This window comes from Cariama cristata, unplaced genomic scaffold (assembly GCF_000690535.1).
Source record: "Cariama cristata isolate BGI_N322 unplaced genomic scaffold, ASM69053v1 scaffold6252, whole genome shotgun sequence".
NCBI classification, from domain to species: Eukaryota; Metazoa; Chordata; class Aves; order Cariamiformes; family Cariamidae; genus Cariama; species Cariama cristata.
In genome coordinates, this window is record NW_009605383.1 from 13,898 (window position 1) to 31,517 (window position 17,620).

General features: G+C 37.7%; 1 protein-coding gene across 1 annotated transcript in view; it reads right to left on the bottom strand.

The window, feature by feature from the left end:
* Window positions 1-16,877, bottom strand: part of LOC104155170 (gamma-aminobutyric acid receptor subunit beta-3) — a 30,774-nt gene extending 13,897 nt beyond the window's left edge. Inside the window, exons 1-4 of the mRNA XM_009695915.1 lie at window positions 16,663-16,877; window positions 10,961-11,043; window positions 9,735-9,872; window positions 2,054-2,206 (exon numbers count right to left, since the gene is read on the bottom strand). Of these exons, the coding sequence (XP_009694217.1) occupies window positions 2,054-2,206; window positions 9,735-9,872; window positions 10,961-11,043; window positions 16,663-16,868 (580 nt within the window). The 5' untranslated portion in view covers window positions 16,869-16,877. The remainder of the gene's footprint in view (window positions 1-2,053; window positions 2,207-9,734; window positions 9,873-10,960; window positions 11,044-16,662) is intronic.
* Window positions 16,878-17,620: the final 743 nt, after the last annotated feature.

The following is a 17,620-nucleotide window of genomic DNA, read 5'->3' on the forward strand; positions in this document are numbered from 1 at the left end:
TTCTCTGTTGAGGAAACTATTCGGTTGAGTGCAGCCTGGACCACAGACAGCGTGTGCAGTGAGGGACCAGGGATGGGAGCAAAACATGGAAGTGAATGAACTAAAATCACGGTCTTTCCGAGAACACAGGCTGCCTGCAGGAATTGAGTAAAAGCTTGTCTCCATGTCCCTAAGGATTGCACAGGGAGTTTTTCCTCAAACAAATACTTAAGCCAGCAGGCCTTATCCTCCTCTGAAATGAGCTTTTCAGAGGTAGCTACACATCTCCAAAGGTGCTGTATTGCCTTTAAACTTTGATACCATTTCATATCAGCTTCAGACTCATAAGAGTGGCTATACAAAGGAACATCAGATTAGACCCACGGTACTGAACTTCATTATAAAAACATCAGGTGATACAAAACATAATCACCAAGTGTCTAATTGTTTTCTCAGAAAAAGCTATTAGATGGATTTTCATCCTCTCAAAAGTACTTTCTATCAATTGGAAATTGAACAACTGGGCTCCTGAGCTTGCTTTGAATGTACTGTCTGACTTTTGTTATAACATTTGTGTTATCACAGTATAGTACTTGATGAACTTGTGCTACACAGAAATAGGCCACACGAGACAGTCCTGTTCCTTAAACAAGGAAAAACTATGTGAACTCATTATAGAAGGGCGTGGAACATCACTGGGTTTGATAACTTCTGTCTAACCATCTGTTCTCTGTAGTCCTGGCCAGTATGTAAAATCTAGATGCTGACTGACGTGTGTGAAGTGCTCTCCTCACTCAGTCATAATGTCTCCAGGGTGGATCTTTGGTATCCAGTAGTTCATTTATGAATACATCAGAGCTGTTTGGACTCATGTCTCACCTCCCAGTAAGCTACTGCTTATCTGCGACCTACTGAACATGTACTAGCTGCTCAGTGGTAATGTCAGATTGTGCCACACCCATATGTACCAGCTAATCCACAGTATCTGTAGAATTACTGTACAGTAACTGCAGTTAATCTACAACATCATCAGTTGCCCAAGTTCAGATGCTAGGATGTAATATGATATTGCACAAAGGTACAGCTATGGCTGCCCAGCCTGCTTTGGTATGTGGGACCTTGGGAGGTATGGGGTACAGAGATGGGAAATCATATGGAAATGGGTTGGAAACCCAGTTTGCTGTAGTACATATGAGAAAAACAAGGGAATTAGGGAATATGTTCCTGTTTTAAGAAGAGAGTATAGCAGGAAGTTACACAGCATAGGCTTAGTGTCAAATTTGGGGTAGGAAGGTATGTGCTATTGGGAAGCACAGGGTTGAAGACGAGATTTGGGATGAGCTGAGAGGCAGCAGTAGTTATAAGGATTTATGGATCCATTTAATCTTCCTTGTCTATAGACATCCCTAAGTATTCTTCTGTAAAAGATGAAATATTTCCTGTGAGATATTTTTAAGCCACCTTCCCTTATCTAAAGGATACTTTGATCTGAAAAGGTCTTAGACAGGGATCACCAACCTGTGTCATATCCATATTTTTCTGCCATGAGGTAAATGACACTTTAAGCTGTCACAAAAATGCACTTAGCATACTGTGCATTCTGAGAGTTAGGCGGGATGTCATGGTCCATAACTGACGAGCCCCCGCGCTCTGAACTAGCACATGGTTCCTGAGGCCTGTTCCTGCCACTGTCAGTTAAAGCACCCAGGACCTCAGGAGGAGGCTTGAACCCACACTTGTCTTCCCACACTGAGCTGGACTAAAAGCCCATGCTCAAGCCCTTGGAGTATGATTCTGGAGCTGGTCCCCTCACTGAAGTGACTGAAAACAACATTAACTTTGATGAGAACAAGGCTGGGACCCATATGAGCAGCTCATGTCAGTGATTTAGTGGTAGCTACATTCTTGCATGCAGGGGAAAACTCATCACTTTTGAGGCAATACTGGATGACATGATTTTGACGCATATGATTTTGGAATATCAAAACACTGACATCATGTTGCAGTCTTTAACAACCTCCAAAGGCTACATTCAGTCTGACATTTTAATGTCCCACTCATTCTTAGCACATACCAAGGGCAACTCTTGCTGCTGATGCATCATAATTGATCCAGAATGACACCCATGATAAAATGGTAATCAGTATGGAGGGCATGTAGGTTTGAAGAATAAAGTATCCAATATTTCTCTTCAACCTGAAGCTCAGTGAGAGTCTTGGATAGGCACCTGAGGAAGGGGAGGGGAAAACAGCGTTATTTACACTGAAAAGACACTTGCAGATAGTTGTCTTCAGTTTCTGTAGAAACTAAAGCATTCACATTTTATGAGGTAGTATGACATCTGCACAACAGCAGGGAAAACACCTTCACTGTGTTACTGGTTGGTATTAAATGAAACTTTGCAGTGAATATAGTGATATTCAAGCAATTTGTATTTGGGAAGAAAAGAGAGAGAGAAAGTCATTCTAGATTATTGAACAGATGGGTGAGTACCGATTAGTTTTTAAAAACAGATGCTTAGGTCTCCAAGTAAAATGCTTATCCAAATACACAGTTTTATATATAGTATTTATATTGAGAGGATTAATAATGTGCATCATTTTTCATTTACATGGAAGAGTTGTTCATGAGATGGCACTTCTTAATTACATCTGAACTATGAGAAACATGCTACCTGTGATGTCAAAAATAAATTGTAATGAATCTCTATGAGGAAAAGCCTTCAGACCAGATCCTCTAACATCAATTAGAGCCAGACACAATTTTTCTTTCAAAAATATTTTAAGGAAAGAAAAGATGATTTTATATGTGTGTGTATATATACAGACATACAGTATATATATATAGGATTCATGAATTGTTACAATTGGAGCAAATAAATACAGGAAAAAATGAATAACCTCTATGTCAATATTTCAAACAAAACATTTTATTATTTAACTTCAAACTGGCGTATTTCAAAATTGGTGTTAATCTTACTGAATGTATTTTATATATTTAGAAATCTCAGTTAAAAAATATGACTTCTTCTACCAAATGCAAAGAGGATTAAATCTGAATACAGCTGTACAAGAAAAAGGTAGTCATTCACACATTAGCTCCATGATTTCAGTGTTTGCATTATTACTCTTGGATATGATACTTCTAATAGCTCATCTAAAAGCTCCAGCTATAGACAACATTCTAAAAAACATTTCTGAATATACCAAGGGCCCAACTAGATACTAGATCACACCCCACTCATTCTAATGTAAATACGTGCAAGATATGAAAGATTACATCTAGAAACAAATAAAAGATTACAAACTTCCCTTTAAATTATGCTCATATGTTTGCACATGAGCATAATTACATTTGCCCATATACACAAGAATGATGGATTTCCTGAGAGAGAAAGCGAAAGAAGGAATAGAAAACTGCAGATTTCTCTTCATCACATTCCTGATAGTTCAGTATGCTTTGAGTCATATGACAGAAAAAATGCTACACCATCTCCAGGCAGCAGAAGCATGCAGAGAGTATCAAACTTATTCAACTATCCTTAACTGTTTTATCACACAATCTCAGAAGGACTATCACTGGAAAAAGAAATATCTTGTAGATGTATTTGGTTGCTGTGATTACTTCAATCAGTAGTAATTTTCTCCAGGATGAAATGCCTTCCAGTTTCACCAATAAAAGAATATTGATGGAATCAGAAGAATTTATTTCATCATGAAAATCAGACCAAGATTTTCTGCTGTCTAAAGCGGTCAATTTTCAGCAAAGAATCATTTAGACTTTAGCTTGTTTAACATCATCATTTTCCAATGAACAATGTTTCATTTCAAAAGACAAATTCTCTCTTTGAAACCATGCCTGCTTTTTTGCTAACAAAGCTTAACTTCTTCATTGAGCTTCTTATGAAGTGGTTTCCATGGCCTTGTGTCTGCAGACTATGTAAATAAAACAGGAGCATTCCCTGCCACCATGAAATACATTAAAAATGCAGCAGACCTGATCATCTTTCTGCAATGAGTAGTGCATCAGACAGAAATCTTTATAAAATTCTGTTGAGGAAAATTATTTCATATAACACACCACCCACACAAAGGATTCTCTGTAAATCTCCTCCTTTCCAAAGGTCCTGTCCAAGTCTGGGTGTCTGTGGAATATCATTGATAGAGGTGATGACTGGAAAATGTCCCACAAAATACTGATTCTTTGATAAATAGTCTGAAGAATTCATTCAAGAAGGTTCAGTGGAACTGAATCACTGAATCAAAGCTTCTTGGGTTGCTCCAAGGCCAAGGACTCTGAACGCACTGGGGAACCTCAGAGAAAGAACAGAGCACTTTGCTATTGATAAAGCAGGGAAAATGGTGTGAGTGGAGGAAGCGTGTGTCAACAGCAGAGAGAAGCAATGAGTCATGTATGTCAGTAATGTTCAGGAACGAAATCCTGAACTGAGAAACAGTATAACAGAGCAAACTTTAGACATTTATCTTGAATGCTTCACTCGTGATCATGATCTACTACCTCATCACCATCACTGTCTAATGAGATAAGGTAATTAGTGAAACTAGTGGGACCTGGCCTTACAGGTGGACTCTCCAGACAGCTCGTCTCAACGCCAGAGATGTCAACATAAAGTTGTTTCAAGCACCAGGTTCTTTGTCCTGAAGCTAGAAGATAGAACCCTAAGAGCCATACCTTGGGCCAGGGCTGTCAGTGCTGTCTGTCTTCCTCCTCCAGAGTTGGAGTTGGACTGCAACAGAGAGATTGAGTTGCAAATCTGAAGCTGCACTGTTCCTTTTGAGATGCCCTATGACATCTCAGACACCAGCATCCAGCTGGTGGATATGACATAGCCCCTACAACTTTTTGATCAGCAGCTGGAGACTAAGAAGGCTGCCCTATGTCATCTCAAACAGCAGCTGATTAAGTGACTCACCCGAACTGCTTACACATGAGCTAGGTGTCTAGTTCCAATTACATTTACAGGAGAGACAGTTAATTTAGTCAATCTAGTAAATGACACCTAGAAAATTATCCATCTCCTCCTAAAATAGACTCCTATTGGTGGACTGAATTTGTCTCCAAACTCCATTGACTGTATTGACTAGACTCCCATCACCTAAGACACCTAATTCATATGCAGACATTGAAATTATATTCACCTTAAATCAGAGCAAGATGAATCCCAGCCCTGCAAGTCTCAGCGAAGGTTTTGAGTGTCTGTGGCTCCTGGGCAATCTAACCAAAAGTTTTGCTGGCATTACAGCTACTTAACTGGAGTTGACACATTGCTCAGTTTCATAGAGGTAAAGAAAATGTCATCCTGTTTTCTGGTGATTTTCCAAGCTCAAATTTTATAGGCAGGTCTGGATCTCAGGAAATTTCAGAATAATTTGGGTTTTGTACAGCTCAAGTTGAAAGTGAAACATGAACTCGTAGCCTTGTTTTTTCATACTATGCATCCAGAGTTCTCCTTTAGATAGCTCTCGCTGAGACTACAAAAGTTTGTATTACTTTCACCTATATTGCTTTTTTGCCTTCACAGATGATCTATTGGCCCTGCCTCCAGCCTGCCATCTCTGCTATAATCTCTTACCTCCAGCAAACAGACCACAGCAACCTCTGGAAAAAAAGAATTAAAAGAAGAAACATTCCTTATTTCTGCTATTTATTTCCCCCTCTTTGGCTGGATGGCTAAAGCTCAGTGAAAAGGATGGGTCCTAACCCACACAGAACAAAGACTGTAAGCCCAGATCGTTATTTATCTAAGAAGAAACCATCTTGTGTAATTTATTTAATAAAAACAGATTTCTTGGTGAACTCAACAATTACACTGTTGCTTGCCTGATTATGCTTGGATAATGATTTGTCAATTAAGGCTCAGTAGATTTAGAGATTTATTACCAGGAAATTCCAGTTGTTAACATTCCATCAAAATTTGGTTTTTCCCTAAAGAACAGTGTTGTCGTTCAGAGAATGGATTTGTTACCCATCCTCCTATTTCATGTAACATGTTGATGTCTATGAGCTAATTGAAATAGTATAGCAATAACAGAATTTGGCCTGAAGTATTTAAATCTAACAACAGTATTGAGAATGCAGGCATGAAAACAAATACTTAATCAATAACTGAGCCCCAAATCTTCTTCCATATATTTGGGTAATTGGTAAAAAGTAATTACTTGTTTCTGTTTCAATTTCATTAAAAGCTAGCAAGCTGAAACATCTAGCTCCAAAGCTAAAATAGTCTCTTGCTAACTCTGATAACAGAGTAGGTGAGTTACCGAATTCTTATTTTAATCTGTTCTTCTGGAAAGGTTCTTCAGCTAATTGTAAATGTACTTTACAGACTGATCTTTCAGAATACAGCAAATAATTAATTTTCAAATCTTTTAAGACTACCCTCCTCTTACCAACAGGTTGCTAATCTGGCTCTGCTATGCATCTTGAAGCTTTCAGGTGGTGTTTTACATATCCCCATTCCTGTTCAGTTTCTTAGCGTTTCTGGATAACAAACACTTAGGAGGCGGATTCAGCTCACAGGTCTAGGCACTAAATTTCAGATGTCTGCATGCAGATATTTACACATGGATGGTGCATAAGCTCTCAGTGTAAACCACGGAGATCTAGACTTACAGCCACCTGATCCCAAGGGTGTGATTTAAATGCCTATACAGGGGTGTCTAATGCCATTTGAGATGTGTTAAGCTACTGAAGAGTAGAACTTAATACTAGTTAAGTAATTAATACTGAAGCACTTGATTGTCACATAGGACACAAGACTGTAAGACTCTGGAACAGCAGCCTAACTGCTAAGCAGGACACTGTACAGCATCTCAAGAGGCACCAGACACCTATGTTTAGGCAACTGAATAGTGTCCTAAGAGCTATTCACTTGACAGAGTAGAGGTGTTCAAGAACCGAAGAGCTCTTTAGGCTCCACTGACAGTATTGATTTGATATCATTTGACTATGGGCTTAATTCAGTTACTGACACATAGGCATCCAGTGTCATTTTAGATGGCTTATGGCCTTCAGCTGGTGTTAGAAGGATAGTCAAACCAGATTTTTCTTCTTCATAGCAATTTCAATACTACTTTCTCTTCTCTCCATCATGAATAAAGAGAACAGGCTACTGCCCACGTCTTTGCACATACCTTCTAGACACCTGAAGACTTTATTTACTTCCCAGCAAGTGTTCTCTTTTTTTAAAACTACATGATCATACCTGTTTCTCCGGTAATCTCAAGTATTCCATTTTCTAAACTTCCTCTCATACTTACTAATTTTCCCTAGACCCTCTTCTATTCCTTCACGACTGTCTTGAGGAGTGCTACCCATGATCACAAATACTCAGGTTAGGCCTTAGCAATGCAGGACAGACTCCTTATACGATGTGTTTTGTTGTTGTTTTTTTTTCAAAAAAAAGGTGTTACTGGCTTATGTTCAGTCTGAGATCAACAGTAACCTCTAGATTTCTACACACAGAACCCTGGCCTAATCTGGTATTCCCTATCCTGAATTTGGATAGGAATAATTAGTTGTATAGATGTTGTATTTTGCACTTGTCCATACTTACTTTTATACTTTTTTTTTCACATGCATTTTGCTAATTTGGCAAGATAATTTTTAACTCCAATGCTATGCTTCAACATGCATGCAGTTCCTCCAGTATTCTTGCAGCCCCACACAGCTTTCTCCCATGATCTATGAGGGTTTTCCTATGCTTATCATTGCTTCTCAGTAGTAACTATGGGAACAGATTTTTCCATATGCATAAGTTACACAAGATTATACAACACTGTGCCTCATGGAGGATAGGAGAAATAACTACTCCAAAAGCTGTTTATGACATGACTCTGAAGTCTTCTTTTAGTTTTATACAATCAAAGCACACTAGCACTGAAATCTCTGAAATGTTCACTGAGATATTGTGCTCAAAGAATTAATATCCTCCCTTGAGACTTCAATAACCTCAAAGTGAAAAAAAAAAGCACGCCTGACTTATTTTTCACAAAAATGTAGAAACTGGCTCTAATTACTAGGACCATAAGACACTGCAGTGTTGAGAAGAAATTTCAAGAGAGTGTGCTGACTTTATTCATCAGATTCACTAGTATGCTTCAGATTTAGAATTAAATACGTGCTTTTGAGAAACAAATGTGATGTTTCCCCTGCATGGAAATAGTTGTCACAAAATTTCATAATTAATCAAGCATTTTCATAATGTTCTGCACCAAAATAATAGCATATTCAGTATTGTGTCTTCATCAGTGACAAAAATTAAATGCTTCAGAAAATGGTATAAGAAACATAGAGTAATCTGTTCTCTGTGACTGTCTCATCCTACTCCCTAAAGTCAAGCTGTCTTAAACCCTGAAGTATGAGACTTTTTACTCCTTCCACAAGTTCTTTTGGAAAGGACTGTTATGGTTCTGAAAATTTGGTCAGTCATATAAATGTCTACTCCTAGTTTTCATTCTCTCTCATATTTGTCTCACAACTCTTTGGATTGCTCTTCTTCCTGAATTTTAACAACTCTCTCTCTTCTCTAAATTACGAAATCATGCCTTCACTGAAATATTTCATACTGAACTAAAAGGTGGCTTTGGTCTGTCATAAAAACTTCCCAAGCAAGTTCTCTGTATTCTCACTGTTGTCCAAAAGAGCCATCCTACAAAAGCATATCCAGTCCTGTGGAGGGGCAGGTAAGCCCTGGATGCCAAAGCTGGCACTAGCTGCAGAATGGAAGGATATAGGATTAGAGTATCTGTTTCTTTATAGAAAAAAACCCTTCCATTCACAGTGATAAACAAGAACAGTGGCAGTTGTCAAACTCTCTATATTAATTTCAATTCCAGTAATTACATTTTGCTCTGAAATACAACTTGTGTTTCTGTCTACTTTGAAACAGATGCTGTGTCCAAAGAATGTAATGTTTGTAAGCATCACTTCACCCATAACAGAGCTGTGCTTCATTTGTTCCAGTATGCTGGGACAGACAAACAGCACATTCCTGAGGTCTGAAGAGCACTGAAAATGCGGAGGTCCCAAATAGTGGCCTCACACTTGCTGATGGCTTTCTGTGTTGCTTTGGTCTTGCCACACATAACAACGTTTTCCTATGCTGGTGTCTAAAATTAAAGATGTAATTCAACATTGTGCTTTGTCACCTGAAAACATCTAATATTGTGAGTTACCAGTAACTTTTATCACATCTTCAAGGAAACAAGAAGGAAACCCAAGGATTTAATTTTAGCATCTTAATGACGACAAAAGCACTGGCTATGTATATAGTACTATATACCCATCAGTGCAAATCAAGATATAAAAGACATTACATTCACCATACAACAAGAAAACAAACATGCACTGAAAAGTTGGAGGGAGGTGTTCATAAAAACAGTGGCTTTTTGACCTAGTATGCCCAAACATACTTATGTATAATCAGTAACTCTGTAGGTTACATTTAAACTAATGATTCAGAGGTGAATGATTTCATATTTATTTAGATCATAGATATTTTGGTGTCTGGTTGTCTGGTTAAGTATCACACACACACACAAAATAAAAATAAACAAGAAATGATATTTCATGGGCTCCTACCTCCAGGCTTTATCAAGTAAGTAATTTCTTTAGCCAAAACCACAACACAGACTATATATAATTATGATAACAATGATTAATTATGATTAATAAAACAGTAACTGTCATACACAAGGAAATTAAACACTAAATGGGCAAATCACTATACTTGCCTGTGGCAAAGACAACATTCTTTGACACCAGTCTATATTCCACGATGGAGAACTGAGGAAGCTCAATCCTCTCCACACCAGTGACTGCGTTATCTCCACCTCTCCAGTAGAACTCTATGTCATCGGTTGTGTAGCCATCTGCAGGCAAAGCAGGAGAGTAAATCAGAAATAACAGCAGACTCAAATGTAGCTTCAAACACAGTACACGTGGTTTGTCATTTGAGACAAAGAAAAGAATCAGAACAGCTGGAGTGGTGTATGGTATTTTGATCTGTATGCCTGTGGGAAGGTCTCCCAAAGAGCTATGCTATTACAGTCTGTCCAGGAATTTGAGGCAAAATACTCTGGTTTTTTTTTTCTTTGTCTTTTTTTTTTATGGTATCACTCATAAAATTCACATAGGGATTAATGGCCCCAAGGAGGCAGAAAATGCTACCCAACAATCTGCAAAACTACAGTTAGTGTGATTTAAGACATCATATGCATTTAGCACTGAAACCCAGTGTATATTTATACTAATAACCATCAGAAGAAGGTGGATTATTCAATGAATACAGACAAACATAGATGGGGCAGATCTTTTCCACTCACACTAAAGAGTGTGTCTCACACCATTTCTATTAGTTTCTGTAGTGGAGGACTACAGCTGAATATAGAACATATACTTGTATTTTCTGTATATGGACCACAATCTCTAGCCAGTAGCAGCAATGGAGCAGGAACTCTCGAAGCACAAATATACATCCAAATATTGCAATCCTAGGATATGACTAGGTAGAAGAGAGAATCTGGTTCTGTTAGGAACACAACTGTAAATCATAAATGGGGCCTATCTGAAAGCTCAGGGGGGGTCCTTCAGCAAGATCATCCCTGCATAAAAAAGTATACTGAAAGAAAATTATATCACAGTGTTTGCTGTCTTGAAAATGAATGTGGTCAAAATAGGAATATTCATTCTCTTGTGTTAAAGATAAGCAGCCAGTCACTGCTTCTGTCAAGTCAGGCTGGAGCAAAAATGACTTCATCTGTCCTAAACCTGTTTTTCTAGGATTCATCCAGTCACCTAGAAATGGATGACCCCTTATATTTTTTAAAAAAGTCAAATAAACAAACAAACAAAAAATCCTAGTGTTTATAGACACCAGTATAAATATTACACAGTTCTATAAAAGGAAAACTGTCCCGCATCTGAACTAGGTTTTACTTGTATTTTATTATGTACGTACAGCTTTCTATTTCCAGAGTACAGTTTTGTTCATCTAATGGGTATCTTCTCAAGTCCATCATACAAGCTGCAGTGGTTGTGATTCTGAAATACAAACGTCAAACAGAATTACTGTACAGCCAGTAATCCAAGTTTTGTTGTTGTTTATTTTTCAAAGTGAGGTCTCTCTGAAGAATAGCTTACAATAATTGAGAATCTGGTCCATAGGCTTATGTTGAGCAGCAGCTTAATACAACAGCGGTTACACTGACTGCAATGGAACAACTCACTGTGACTTAGCCTTATGCAACCAGTCCCTTTGGGGTTCAAGGGACCTATCCGCATATGCAAATATTACACAAACATTTGCTGAGTTTAAAAAATAAGACTTTATATCAGAAAACGTGAAGCGAAAAAAGTCTGCTACAAGTGTCAAAATGATTACAGCTGTGTGAATAACTGATTCCTTGGTTTTGTGGCAGCTCTGGAAAAAACCTGAAATGTTGAAAAAAAATGTTTTAAGTCTAGCAAAATGCTTTGTTTCAAAGTTGAGTATACTTCTCTAGTTTTCAAATTTAAAGAGGATTTTGTAATTAAGTGCTGTATTGAATTTTAAATTTTCTCCCCAAATAACATATTTTTGCTTCTTTATCTCCAATGCAGGCAATTTAGCACACTGAGGATGAATTTGCAAAACATTTCACTATTGATGAATCTGCATTTTTCATCAAGCTCTTGTATATCAGGAGTGTCAAGAATATACATGCACAATCAAAACAATTGTGTTAACAACTTCACACAGCATTGGCACTTTATTTTTAAATTAATGGATTTATATATTTGTACTAACTTTTAGCCAGATATAATCATGTGCTCATGATTAATCTTCAGCGTATTTCAGTGTTTTGCTGAGTCACAGCCTTCACCAAGAGCATGTAGATTATTATACATCATTTTCTTTATAATGGCTTCATATAAATGTCACATTTAAATTATCTTCTGGGCCTGACTAGGTCCATTCCTTACTGATCCTTTTCTGATATGAACAAGAGATGGGCATTGCAGACAGTTAGTTCCTAAACAAATAATATTCTGGTGATAATTTATGTTAATAATACAAGAGGGGAAATGCCTTAAACGTACCTCTAAAAGCTGGAACCCTCAATGTTTAGGTTTTGTCCATGTGTCTTCTCCGTTTGAAGCTTTGTCTTTAATCCCTTAACCTTCTGACATTACAGTCTTCTAATCTGGTAAACTAATTTAAAATTCAGGGGCAACATTTCAAGAGGAGAAAAGTAGTTTTAGGTGCATTTCTTCACCTCTTTTACCGTGTTGTTATTATGAATACCCTATCCAATCTCCCAGAAAAGGAAGGAAAGAATGCTTATCTTTAGCATACAGGTTATTTCAGATGGATAACCACATAATATCCAAAGGAAGGGATTAAGACCATTATAACTACCTCATAGAACAACAGAGGCCACCCTTCTCTGATTGAGAAGGTGCTTTTACAAGAAAACACTACAATTTCTTTGCACAGAGAGACAGTTATATGAGCACACAGGCAATGGATGAGCTAAGAGAAGAAAAAGCTCAAGGATCTGTTACTCTGCATATCCTCTCACTTGTGTTCCTCCAGTAGCCAGCGAGAAGGGCACACAGCTGATATTTGTCTTTCCCAGCCTTATCTATGGCATGATCATGTCTCTGCCACTGCTGTTCACTCTGAGTGTCCTCTGAATACCCTTATGTTAGTCCCATAGGCTTTCCGGTATCAATTATCGTATCACAGGAGGATACTTGGGTCAACCTTTGTCCAGTTGCCTGCTGGGAGATGCTCTGGTTCCTCTATTAACACGTCCCACTGGGTCGGAATAGTTTACAAACAGCAGTTCCTCAGATGCTATGCAGTTTAGGGGGACATCTTCTCTGCAATCAACATTTGCAAGTGCCCTTCTGGACACTCAAGCAGGGTGCTAGACACAGCGCTATTAATTATGGAATGTCTCCTCAATATGACTACTAGCAGCTCTAGCTAACCTAGAGGGTCTTAGAGGGGAAAACTTAGTCTTAAATCTGTGACCACTGACGAATAAGGTCTTAGCAGTGATCAACTTTACAAAGCCATACTGATTGTGCAATCGAATTATCTTGGTCCTGAGTCAATTGATAACTGTGCTTAAAGTAAAAGAAGCAGGCACACTCGGGCATTGCTGCTATGAGGTTTCTATCCCATGCTGTAGCACCTTCCCCTACACTGACCTAGTTCTCATCTAAGAGCCTTCAGCAGAATCCACATGAGCAAAGTTGATACAAGAGGGAGTGTGGTACCAGGGTCTTAACTATTATGTTGTGTAACTAGCTTTAAATGTCAGTCATACAGAACACATGCACTTACAAATTATTAATTTCACAGAATTATTAAAAATTATGCAGCTGGCAAACTTCCATTCAACTTACTAATTGCCTTACAACTTTTTAAGGAATGTATTTTTATTTTCGCCTGTTCACATACTGTAGTGGTTCTGTGTCACAATTTCCAGTACCAGAAACTGCACATTCTTGTTCAAGTAACATTTTACACTACAGCAAAACTTATGTTTTTAATGTCATAAACATCCACTAGAAAAGAAGATACAGCTAGATATAGATAGAAACAAATTTACTCCATTTACTTAAAGTAAGTTGGGTACTCAGAGGTCCCTCCTGAATGAACGTTCAAGCAACCAAATTTAACTTGCACAAATGCTTACCAAAAGCAAATTTTAATTGCTTAGGCTTGTGCATGCTCCTAAGAAAAGCACGTTTATTTTTTATAGGATGGAATGTTGCCTGACACAGCAGGACAACAAGGTTTCAAGAAATCATCATCACAGCAGTGACAGAGAAACAATTACGAGCCAGACAAAGATAAAGCAGTACACAGATATACATATATTTTGGGTGAAAGCAATACATAAAGGAAGTATTTTTAATTGTTTAAAATTCCCTACTCCAGTTTCTGGATATAGATTCCCTTACCCTTCTCTGCTACTTTATTACCAGGCTGATTGCCTTTGATTATATTGCTATATGGCATAGGAATCCCACCTGTGATGCGCTGGGAGGTGCTGCACAAACACCTGACAGAAGGATGTTTTCTGTCCCCCAAAAGTTTACAATATAAATCAGTCTAAGCAATATAAATACTACTTATGTGACTAGGTCACTGTCCTGATGGCTAATTTCATCCCCTTTTCATCCTGATACAGAAACACACTAATCCAAAAAAAGAACAGAAATAAGTACAGTTGCCTTCTCTGACTGATCACAACTAATCTTTTCACCTCGCAAACATCCATCATGTTTTATATGGTGATAACTACGTGAGTCCTTTCAGATAAAATACATATATTCCTCCACTCTATTTATTTATAACGTTTAGCATTGTACTGCCTGAGAACAAGAGGTCTATACATGGCAAACACGTAAGCAGTTGGAAAGACTCTATTTTTGATCTCCAGTCTATAATGTCATTATTTCTTTTTTAAGTCTATATAAAAAAAGCTGTTGTATCATCATATGTCTGGCATATTGCTCTGAACAAAGTGGAACAAGTCAGTACCATGTCCAAAGAAAAAAATTCCCCAGAAATGAGTTGAACTTCAAAATGTTACTGTCCCATTCCCCCACTCTCATAGACTTTCACTGCAGTAGCAAACTGCTTTCTCTGAAGAAGAGAGAGAGACCTTGGATAACTGAAGGTCAAGTCTTTCAAAATGATGACAAATTCTACATTGTTCAGAAGAGAACACAGAGCCAGTGTGGCCTCCGGATCACTTTCGTTATATATTTTTGGAGTAACTGCTTTGCTCCATGGATATTCTATAATCGGTTGCACCCCTTCAAAATTTCCCCTATTATTCTCAGTGACCTTGTGTCTTGTGGCACATAAAACTCCAGGTTCATGTCTCAGCCCATAGAACGAATCATTGCCTCCAGACTGCAACTTGAGGCCAATGCCATCGGGATGTTCTGAAGCCACAACACAAGAAGATAGGCTGGCAGTAGAGTAACACAAAGTGCAAGTCTTTAAATCAAGAGTTAAGGCTCAGATATTTTCTTCCTTCAGATCATAATTCCTATATTTTGCAAGCTTTAATTTCAGACAGTTATGCTTCATTAAGTAACTCAGCTGCTTCACACCATGGATATCTGACCCTGGATATTGTGTGCTTTCAGAGGAAAGGGAATGGAAAGAAGTGTGCCACACATGAACCCCTGGTGAAATCCCTGCTAAGCAAATACTATCAACTGAAATGCAGTCTGCCTGTGCACATTTATGTTTTGTGGAAGAAGCAGCAAACTTATTCAAATACACTGTTTTATGACAGATAATCCTCAGCTGAATGACTCTGTCACAATCTAAAAATGTTTGGAAAGACTTCTATACATTTTTACAATCACAAGAGTTCTAATCTCCATCAATTTTTTATTACATTTCTTGTGGGGATTGTTCTTGAGATAAACGAAAAAACCCCTATATTGCATCATTTTTTGACATTTAACTACTTGCGGAAAGAATATCAAACCTGCAGTTTTCCATACTTGGTCAATAGCATGTGAGATGAAAGCCTCCTTTTGTAAAAGCAGTTCATTATAAAGACAATATTTCTTGAATATCCTAAACTTCTTTAAAGAATTAAACTTATTTTAACGAATAGACTGAGTCTATTTTTATTTTGTCTAGAAAGATCCATCCAATTATAGCCCATACATGATATGTAATAGGAGTTAAAGAGGTGAGGGGCCAAGACCGAAGTCAGGTAAAAAGTTCAACTGTTGATAAAAACAAAAGCAGGTAAAATAATGATACTAGACATATAATCCATCTGTACCACTTTTCAGATCTCGTTCATTTTTATACTAGGGACTCTTTATCCTGAACTACCTATGTTCAGCAATCTTGAGTATTATCTATGCCTAAAACCACAAGAAATTTCCGATGATGGAATGGAGCTTCCACTGGCAAAGACTTATTTTGCTGGTACAGTTTACACGACTGGAGCAAATGGAGTAACCTGTCCAAAGAAAGCAACTTTTTCATACTACTGAGTCTTCCATTAAGATTTTTGACAGTGTAGTTAAGTTTATTAAGGGCAGGATTTTTTGGCATTCTTAACCTTAAAAGTTATGACAGAAAACAAAGAAAACACAGGTCAAGCCTAAAATACGTAGAAAGTAGGATAATGTAAGGTCACTTTGTACCTCTGGTTTGAAATATAACACATTGCAGTGCTGATTTCTGCTTGAAGAAATCACTGAAGGTACTCATAAGTCATGGTCTTAACTGTGGCTGACCCCATTTAACCAGGGCTGCTTGTGGCTTTTTCTTTATCAACTACAGACACATCAAGAGACAACATAAGCACCCACATTCAATCTTATCGCCTGTATTTTGGACAAAATTTTCAGGTTTACAATTAATGCATGCCTTTCTGCTTCCTATAGCCAGTGGGCTTTCCAGATACGGTGACTCTACAGAAACAGATAAAACCTGACTGAAGATGCTTCTGGCAAAATCAAGAAACATTGAGTGTGTCATTTGTTTTCTACAGGCATCTTTCAGAGTTACAGGGAAGTTACATAATGTGCTACCCAATGTTTGTAATAACCTTGTACCAGGAAGCAAATATCAACAATACATAATGACAGTGATGAAATCTTCATTATGGAAGCACAGACCTGAGGCCGTAAAGCACTGTTCCATCCGGGTGAAGGCGAATCATTCGATTCTTCACAGTAACGCCATGCACAAATGATTTCTTGTCATTTAAGAAGTAAGTGTCAGGCACCCAGAGCTGATCTGCCACTCGGTTGTCAAGCGTGAGGTTGAGAGGTATGCCAGCGTAAGCCAGCCTCTTATCTCTCCAGTACTGTTGAAAGTACATAGTCAAAGTGTAATCCTGGCAAGGAAAAAAAGAGAAGCACAAAAGTCAATCATACTTGGTGTAACTAGAAGAATAATATTTTTTCCCCGTCACTAGCTTATTTTGCTGTTGGTTTAATTAAATTTGAATATTTTTTGGAAAAAAAATGCTTAATAAAAACATTAAATATTCCTATCACTTATTAAATAATTCTAATAAATCAAGTATCACTCTAGTCTAAGGGAGCATTTCAAATCTTAAGAAATTCTGCTAGTATTGTTATCTTTTGTCCTGCTCCTCCTTTTCTTTCATGTAGTTCCCCTGACAACCACCCAAAATTGTGATGTTTGTGGAATGATAAATGAGATAATAGGTAAATACTCCATCTTCTCCATTTTTAAAAGTGAGAAATGAATAGAAAGACATTCGAAGTATTTTGAAGCAGTATGCAAATTTCTGTCTGAAAAATAAGCTGCAAAGATGTTGTTTATACATGTGCCTTTGTGTGAGATGGCATCTTACAGTGACATAAACATTTTCTCATCAACAGGCTACATCAGTACTTAGAAGAATAGTAGATTGTACTAAAGTCCTCTAATGTCAATGTTTGGTTTTCATAATTTTGTCAATTAGGGTCCATGGTGTCTGCTATGAGCTGTGATCACTAACATAATAGCCTAAACATGAATACAGAAGCCTAAAACATCCATTTTAAAACTCTATTATTTCATTTCAGAATTTGCTAACCCAACTTGGTCATTTCGTAATAACGT